General features: G+C 50.0%; 1 protein-coding gene across 1 annotated transcript; it reads right to left on the bottom strand.

Moving 5' to 3' along the window:
* Positions 1–478: 478 nt before the first annotated feature.
* On the bottom strand, positions 479–8,879 carry LOC116679329 (serine/arginine repetitive matrix protein 2; the record flags this gene model as incomplete). The annotated part of the gene is given in 6 exon segments (XM_032508993.1): positions 479–2,848; positions 3,817–3,854; positions 7,160–7,267; positions 7,378–7,515; positions 8,401–8,505; positions 8,616–8,879. Coding segments are annotated over 6 exon segments (2,751 nt in total), but the record flags the coding sequence as incomplete, so codon positions are not given.
* Positions 8,880–9,065: the final 186 nt, after the last annotated feature.

The following is a 9,065-nucleotide window of genomic DNA, read 5'->3' as shown; positions in this document are numbered from 1 at the left end:
GGACAACATGAGGACAACATGAGGACAACATGGGGACAACATGAGGGCAACATGAAGGCAACATGGGGACAACATGAGGGCAACATGAAGGCAACATGGGGACAACATGAGGACAACATGGGGACAACATGAGGACAACATGGGGACAACATGAGGGCAACATGAAGGCAACATGGGGTCAACATGAGGGCAACATGAAGGCAACATGGGGACAACATGAGGACAACATGGGGACAACATGGGGGCAACATGGCAGCAACATGGCAGCAACATGGGGACAACATGGGGACAACATGAGGGCAACATGAAGGCAACATGGGGACACCATGGGGGCAACATGGGGGCAACATGGGGACAACATGGGGGCAACATGGGGGCAACATGGGGACAACATGGGGACAACAAGGGGACAGCATGGGGACAGCATGGGGACAACATGGGGACAACATGAGGTGGAAACCCCCCTTAAAAGCACTACCTTTTCTTTCTGCTTGGTCTTTATGTCCTCGTCCGTCTCCGTCGAGGTCTGAGGACTCGAGTCTGACGGAGACACCGTGGGTAAACTGAACTGGACAGATTTGACCGGTTTGGCCGGCGGCTGCACCGCCAGTGATTTCACCGTCTCGATGACCTTCAGGCACCTGGCCACCGTCGTGGAGATGGTTGCCTGGTTACCGTTACCGGGACCCAACGTCGTGGGCGTGGAAGACGGCGGTGTTGGAGACGGTGAAGAACTGGAGGAGGGGGAAGTCACAGGGTGTTTGCTGATGAAAGGAAATACCGCATGGCTGGAGGGTGGAGCAAAGGGGGGCTGTCCAGGGGGGCGCCGGGGGGGAGGTCCAGGAGGCGGTCCTGGAGGAGGCTGCCCCGGACGCCGTGGAGGGGGTCCAGGGGGGGGTCCTGCAGGAAGTCCAAATATCTGGGGTGTTTCTGGGACTGTGAGGCTCTGTTCTGGGGGGACCTGGGTCGAGACTCCAAGGGGCCAGTTGGTTGGTAGTGGTGGAAGTTGGTACTGTGCAGGCGGGGGCCCAGGGGGGGGTTTTGGGAGGGGGTGGTGGGGGGGGTGCTCACCATTGTCTTTGTAAGACTCTGCAGCTGCTGCGCCTTCTTCAGTGCCTCCAGTTCCTGCTGGTCTAGGAATCCTTCGTACTCTGAGACCGCTTGGGATCTGCTGAGCGGCTCCAAGCTGGAGGCCCTGGCCGGCGAAGGGGAGTGGTCCGATTCAACGGAACCGGGTCTTCTTGTCTGCAGTTCCTCTCTTGCTGATGACAAAGTCTCTCGTTCTGTGGATTGGGACTTGGGGCTGTAGATTTTCTCCTGGGCCCTGCTCGCCAGTTTGGACATATCTCCGGTACTTAGCTTCAGGCCGATCGTTCGGAGGAGACTTTGGATCTTGTCGTAGGGTTCTTCTGTCTTGGTCTTGGGTTCCTCATTAGTCCTCTCCACCGGAGACCTTCCAGGACTCAGCTGGGACTTTGTCCCTTCTAGACCCAGACTGCTGCTGGGTTGCTCTTGAGAAAATCCCACAATCCGAGAGAAACCGCGGCCATCTTGAATCGCACGCTCATGGGGGAGAAGGTCGTCATTCACATGAACGGGTACAGGAACCGGGACAGGGGCCGGCACAGGTTCAGATTTCTTCTCAGCATCCACCTTCTTATTGAGCATGTCGAGGAAGCGATCGAGGGGTTGTTTTAGAGCGGGAGGGGCCACGTGTGTGGTCTTCAGTTTGGGCGAGGGGCTTCTAGGAGGCGGTTCTCTGGGGGAAGGGGGTCTGTAGGAGGACTGGGAAGATGAGATGGCAGCCATGTGCGTCATGGGTGGTTGGGTGGGGGCAACAAGAACTTGAGAAGGGGGTGAGGGGCCGTGGGGTTCTGGAGACCGGCTGCGTTTGACGGGGACTTCGTACGGTCTCCCTCCGTACGCCGGGTCGTAGTAGCGATCATCCAGGTTTTCCTCGTAGACGCTGTAGCGGTCTGTGTAGCGGGGGCCGGCGGACGGGGGGCCCCCGTAGGCCGGTTCATAGAGCGGCTTCTCGTATGGGCGGTCGCCGTAGGGACGCTCGGCGTAGGGAAGATCGGTGTAGGAACAGCTGGCGTAGGGGTCAGCGTAGCGGTCTTCGTACCGCCGGTCTGGGTAGGGGGGGTACGGGCGGTCGTAGTACGGATCGTCGTAGGCCTGGGGGGGGCGATCGAGGTACTCGGGCCCCTCGGGCCGCTTCTTCAGGATGGAGCGGACTGGCTTGTACTCCGTCAGGGGGACGGCGATCCGGCCGTGGTCGTAGTCGATGCAGGTTCTCTGACCCGGGTCCACCAGAGACTTCTTGTAGGCGATCATGTCGTTGAGCTCCTCCAGCTCGCGCTTCTTCCTCGCCAGCTCGTCGTCCACGACGACGCCCCGCCTGGGGGGGGGGCTCTCCTCCCTCCTCCTCTTGTAGCTGTCTTCGCGCTCTCTGCTGATCTTCTTCTTCTTGACGCCTCGGTCTTTGCTCCTCTCGCGGCTGCGGCTCCGGCTCCTGCTGGAGCTGCGGCTCCGGGTCCTGGTCCGGCTCCGGGTCCTGGTGCGCCGGTTCGATCTCTCTCGGCTGCGGCTGCGCCGGTTCCGGCTGCTCTTGCGGTCCCGGTCCACGCTGGGGCTGTGTCTCTTCTTGATGATACGACCGAATTGGTCTCTGGGCGGACTCCTGCTCCTGGTCCTGCCTCTACTCCTACTGGGGCTCCTGCTCCGGCTCCTGCCGTACCTCCGCCGGGCGGCGCCATTGTCCCGCCGGCCCACGCCGGCCTTGCTGTCCTGGGTCCTCAGGTTCTTCACCACGGCCTTCAGCTTGTCTGCGTCCGGGTTCTCCTTCCTGACACGCAGAGTAAGACCAGCAGCAGGCTCATTAGAGGAAATACACACAATGTGGATTTATATACAGTCTCTATGGATAGTCACACACACACACACACACACACACACACACACCCACACACACACACACACACACACACACACCCACACACACACACACACACACACACACACACACCACACACACACACACACACACACACAGGTTTATCTACATATTCATCATACTATTTAATCAGTTGCACATTTTTGTATTCCCATCTTGTATATTTAGTATTAGTAAATATTAGTTCTTGTATTGTATCCTAGTATTATTCCATGTATACTGTATGTATGTATGTATATTTTATGCTAGTATTATTCCATGTATGTATGTATTGTTTCCTGGTATTTCATTATATTTATATTCTGTGTTGTGTGACTGATTTTGCTGCTGGAACACTAGAATTTCACATTTTATTGGGATCTATTAATCTCTCTCTCTCTCTATATCTATATAGATATATAATATATATATATATATATCTATATATATATATATATATATATATATATATATATATATATATATATCTCTATATATATATATCTTATATATATATATATATATATATATATAATATATATATATATATATCTTGATTGTACTCTTATGAACAGAGACAGAGACATGGAACCGAGTCATTTACTTCACCTGAGGCTATCATTGTTTTTAACGTTGTTTTTGGGGTTTTTCCTTTATTTTAGTGACAGTGGAGAGACGTGAGAGGGGGAGAAAGACGGGGGAGGACACGCAGCGACGGGCCCAGGTGGGACTCGAACCCGGTCCCTGCAGGACTCGAACCCGGTCCCTGCAGGACTCGAACCCGGTCCCTGCAGGACTCGAACCCGGTCCCTGCAGGACTACACGGGGCTCTCACTGGGGAGATTAGTTATGTAAACGTAAGGAAACAGAGGAGTACTCACTCGGCGTCGTCTGAAGCCTTCGCCAGCTTGATGGTCATCTACCAATGAGAACACAGAGTCAGACAAACAGGGAGCTCCGCCTCCACGTCGTCATAGCAACAGCGTTAGCATTGAGCGCTAACAGCAACATGCTACTACTATTTTGTTAAAAGCTAGAGGGGAGAAGTCCTCGCACTGGGACAGCTCTACAAGTTACACAGGAGTTATCAGATAAACTGAGTAAATATGAGTTCCCATGGAAACAGAAGCTCTTCAGTCCCTCCAGGAAAATGAGTTTATTATGAACGTTGGGGGCAGAAATGCTGGATTATGAGTCACGTTGTCGCAAAACATGCGATGGAATATTTGGGATATTTCTGCTATTTAATGCGATGAAATCGCGGGAAGTTGAAAAACTGCAGTTTGATGAAGAAGAGACTGTTTGTCTTGTTGCGTAATCACGTCTCTTCATCAATAATAATAATAATACATTTCTGTGCAGATTCATAACTGTGCAATATTTGGGGTGCACAGGTGTGTAGAACGACGACAACAACAACGTTGCCATGGCAACGGGTGAAAACGGCAGCTCTTCTGTGAGGTGAACGCAACATCTTCCTGCGAAGACATTCGACTTTTTTAGCGATGAAAATGCGGAAATTAGGATTCATTTGAGCGGAAATCTGCAATTTATGAGGTGAAAGTGCAGCGTATTTTATTAAAAAAAAAGCAACTTCCCCCGAATAAATATGCAGATTTTGTCTGATTATGAGTTATGACATCACATGATGACGCTTTCCTGGAGGGAGCAAGAGAAGAAGAGTCCAAAGAGAGGAAGAGTCCAAAGAGAAGAAGAGTCCAAACAGAAGAAGAGTCCAAAGAGAAGAAGAGAGAAGAAGGGTCCAAAGAGAAGAGTCCAAAGAGAAGAAGAGTCCAAAGAGAAGAAGAGAGAAGAAGAGTCCAAAGAGAAGAAGAGTCCAAAGAGAAGAAGAGAGAAGAAGAGTCCAAAGAGAAGAGTCCAAAGAGAAGAAGAGTCCAAAGAGAAGAAGAGAGAAGAAGAGTCCAAAGAGAAGAAGAGTCCAAAGAGAAGAAGAGAGAAGAAGAGTCCAAAGAGAAGAAGAGTCCAAAGAGAAGAAGAGAGAAGAAGAGTCCAAAGAGAAGAAGAGTCCAAAGAGAAGAAGAGTCCAAAGAGAGGAAGAGTCCAAAGAGAAGAAGAGAGAAGAAGAGTCCAAAGAGAGGAAGAGTCCAAAGAGAAGAAGAGTCCAAAGAGAAGAAGAGTCCAAAGAGAAGAAGAGAGAAGAAGAGTCCTGAGAGAAGAAGAGTCCTGAGAGAAGAAGAGTCCAAAGAGAAGAAGAGTCCTAAGAGAAGAAGAGTCCAAAGAGAAGAAGAGTCCAAAGAGAAGAAGAGTCCAAAGAGAAGAAGAGTCCAAAGAGAGGAAGAGTCCAAAGAGAAGAAGAGTCCAAAGAGAAGAAGAGTCCAAAGAGAAGAAGAGTCCAAAGAGAGGAAGAGTCCAAAGAGAAGAAGAGAGAAGAAGAGTCCAAAGAGAGGAAGAGTCCAAAGAGAAGAAGAGTCCAAAGAGAAGAAGAGTCCAAAGAGAAGAAGAGAGAAGAAGAGTCCTGAGAGAAGAAGAGTCCAAAGAGAAGAAGAGTCCTAAGAGAAGAAGAGTCCAAAGAGAAGAAGAGTCCAAAGAGAAGAAGAGTCCAAAGAAAAGAAGAGTCCAAAGAGAGGAAGAGTCCAAAGAGAAGAAGAGAGAAGAAGAGTCCAAAGAGAAGAAGAGTCCAAAGAGAAGAAGAGTCCAAAGAGAAGAAGAGTCCAAAGAGAAGAAGGGTCCAAAGAGAAGAAGGGTCCAAAGAGAAGAAGGGTCCAAAGAGAAGAAGAGTCCAAAGAGAAGAAGAGTCCAAAGAGAAGAAGAGTCCAAAGAAAAGAAGAGTCCAAAGAGAGGAATAGTCCAAAGAGAAGAAGAGAGAAGAAGAGTCCAAAGAGAAGAAGAGTCCAAAGAGAAGAAGAGTCCAAAGAGAAGAAGAGTCCAAAGAGAAGAAGGGTCCAAAGAGAAGAAGGGTCCAAAGAGAAGAAGGGTCCAAAGAGAAGAAGAGTCCAAAGAGAAGAAGAGTCCAAAGAAAAGAAGAGTCCAAAGAGAGGAAGAGTCCAAAGAGAAGAAGAGAGAAGAAGAGTCCAAAGAGAAGAAGAGTCCAAAGAGAAGAAGAGTCCAAAGAGAAGAAGAGAGAAGAAGAGTCCTGAGAGAAGAAGAGTCCTGAGAGAAGAAGAGTCCAAAGAGAAGAAGAGTCCTAAGAGAAGAAGAGTCCAAAGAGAAGAAGAGTCCAAAGAGAAGAAGAGTCCAAAGAAAAGAAGAGTCCAAAGAGAGGAAGAGTCCAAAGAGAAGAAGAGAGAAGAAGAGTCCAAAGAGAAGAAGAGTCCAAAGATAAGAAGAGTCCAAAGATAAGAAGAGTCCAAAGAGAAGAAGGGTCCAAAGAGAAGAAGGGTCCAAAGAGAAGAAGGGTCCAAAGAGAAGAAGGGTCCAAAGAGAAGAAGAGTCCAAAGAGAAGAAGAGTCTAAAGAGAAGAAGAGTCCAAAGAGAAGAGTCCAAAGAGAAGAAGAGTCTAAAGAAAAGAAGAGTCCAAAGAGAAGAAGAGTCCAAAGAGAAGAGTCCAAAGAGAAGAAGAGTCTAAAGAGAAGAAGAGTCCAAAGAGAAGAAGAGTCCATAGAGAAGAAGAGTCCAAAGAGAAGAAGAGTCCAAAGAAAGGAAGAGTCCAAAGAAAGGAAGAGTCCAAAGAGAAGAAGAGTCCAAAGAGAGGAAGAGTCCAAAGAGAGGAAGAGTCCAAAGAGAGGAAGAGTCCAAAGAGAGGAAGAGTCCAAAGAGAAGAAGAGTCCAAAGAGAAGAAGAGTCCAAAGAGAGGAAGAGTCCAAAGAGAAGAAGAGTCCAAAGAGAGGAAGAGTCCAAAGAGAAGAAGAGTCCAAAGAGAAGAAGAGTCCAAAGAGAAGAAGAGTCCAAAGAGTAGAGTCCAAAGAGAGGAAGAGTCCAAAGAGAAGAAGAGTCCAAAGAGAAGAAGAGTCCAAAGAGAGGAAGAGTCCAAAGAGAAGAAGAGTCCAAAGAGAGGAAGAGTCCAAAGAGAAGAAGAGTCCAAAGAGAAGAAGAGTCCAAAGAGAAGAAGAGTCCAAAGAGAAGAAGAGTCCAAAGAGAGGAAGAGTCCAAAGAGAGGAAGAGTCCAAAGAGAAGAAGAGTCCATTCAACGGCATAACTGAATAAAAACCTGAATTAACATGAGAAATAGACCCTCCCCCCCCACCTTTCCTTGCTCGCCCCCCCCCCCCCCTCTCTCACCTTCCCTTTGGTGGCCCCCGACCCCCCCCCGACCCCCCCTCTCACCTTCCCTTTGGTGGCCCCGACCCCCCCCAGCTTCCTGAAGGGGAGGAAGACGCTCTCTGTGAAGCGTTTGATCCTGATGGCCTGGTGCCCCCCCTCTGCCGTCTCGTGCTGGGAGAAAACAAGGAGACACGATGCTGATTGGTTCTCAGGGAAGCCATGTCCCGTTGCTAGGTAACAGCATGTCCCATTGAAAGGGACGAGGACGACGAAAGACTCACGGGGACGACGCTGAACTCGACCTTCTCGTTGAGCTCCAGCTTCTTCTTCTCGATCACCTCGGACATGTGGAAGTAGAGCTGAGGGTTCTGGGCGCACTTGATGAGCCCCGAGTCCTCCAGGAACTCGATCACGATGCCCTGGACACACAGGGGACAAGGGACAGGGGACAAGGGGACAAGTTAGTGTGTAAATAAGTGAATGAGTCCTCCAGGAACTCGATCACGATGCCCTGGACACACAGGGGACAAGGGGACAAGTTAGTATGTAAATAAGTGAATGAGTCCTCCAGGAACTTGATCACGATGCCCTGGACACACAGGGGACAAGGGGACAGGGGACAGGGTACAAGTTAGTATGTAGATAAGTAAATGAGTCCTCCAGGAACTCGATCACGATGCCCTGGACATGGGGATAAGGGGACAGGGGACAAGGGAACAAGGAAATAAGGGAACAAGGACACAAGTTAGTATGTAAATAAGTGAATGAGTCCTCCAGGAACTCAATCATGATGCCCTGGTCAAGGGGACAAGGAAATAAGGGAACAAGGAAAAAAGGGGACAAGGGAACAAGGGGACAAGGAAATAAGGGAACAAGGAAATAAGGGAACAAGGACACAAGTTAGTATGTAAATAAGTGAATGAGTCCTCCAGGAACTTGATCACGATGCCCTGGACACACAGGGGACAAGGGGACAGGGGACAAGGGAACAAGGAAATAAGGGAACAAGGACACAAGTTAGTATGTAAATAAGTGAATGAATCCTCCAGGAACTCAATCATGATGCCCTGGTCAAGGGGACAAGGAAATAAGGGAACAAGGAAATAAGGGAACAAGGGGACAAGGAAATAAGGGAACAAGGAAATAAGGGAACAAGGACACAAGTTAGTATGTAAATAAGTGAATGAGTCCTCCGGGAACTCAATCACGATGCCCCGGTCATTTCAGAGAAAGGTAGGGAACACGGAAATAAGTGAGTATGTAAATGAGTAAAGGTGTAGTCGGCGTAGCGATGGAGGTCTTACGTGTCTCCGTTGCTCCGTGGACTCCTCAAAGGAGGCGGGGAGGATCTCCACGAAGGTTGCTCGCTCCACTTTGGTCTCGTGGTTGGTGGCGATGTTGAAGCGAACCTTCAGACACATAACTCAGGTTAACCATCTCAACTAGCTTAACTAGCTATGCCTCATTCCCCCGGCTGTATGTATGTATGTATGTATGTGTCCCCCCCCGTGTCTCAGACCTGGTCCCCGTCCAGCATGGTGGAGGTGCTCAGCAGGTCTTCGGGGCCGAAGCTGAGCTGCTTCTGTTCTCCATCGACCGTCATCACCAGGCGACCCATCTCCTTCTTACTCCCCTCCTCCTCTTCCTCCCTCTCCTTCTTCACCTCCACCCTTCCCTCCGGGCCCCCGGCAGCGCTCCCTTCCTCCTCCGGCTTCTCCTCCGGCGTCTCCCCTGGTGTCTCCCCTGGCGTCTCCTCCGGCTTCTCCTCCGGTTCCCTTTTCACCTGCAGGAGTTACAGGTGCACAAAGGGAATCAATTAGAAACCTTTGGAGAAGAAGCATCAACAACGGGGAAATAAGTGACAATGATTTTGGAGCTTGTGGTGGCCTTAAGGGGTCTGTGGGACCTGTGGGGTCTTTGGGGGTGTGTGGGGGTCTGTGGGACCTGTGGGGTCTGTGGGGGTCTTTGG

This window comes from Etheostoma spectabile, unplaced genomic scaffold, assembly GCF_008692095.1.
Source record: "Etheostoma spectabile isolate EspeVRDwgs_2016 unplaced genomic scaffold, UIUC_Espe_1.0 scaffold00010556, whole genome shotgun sequence".
NCBI classification, from domain to species: Eukaryota; Metazoa; Chordata; class Actinopteri; order Perciformes; family Percidae; genus Etheostoma; species Etheostoma spectabile.
Note: the sequence above shows the minus strand (reverse complement) of the source record. Positions and strands in the feature narration are given on the sequence as shown.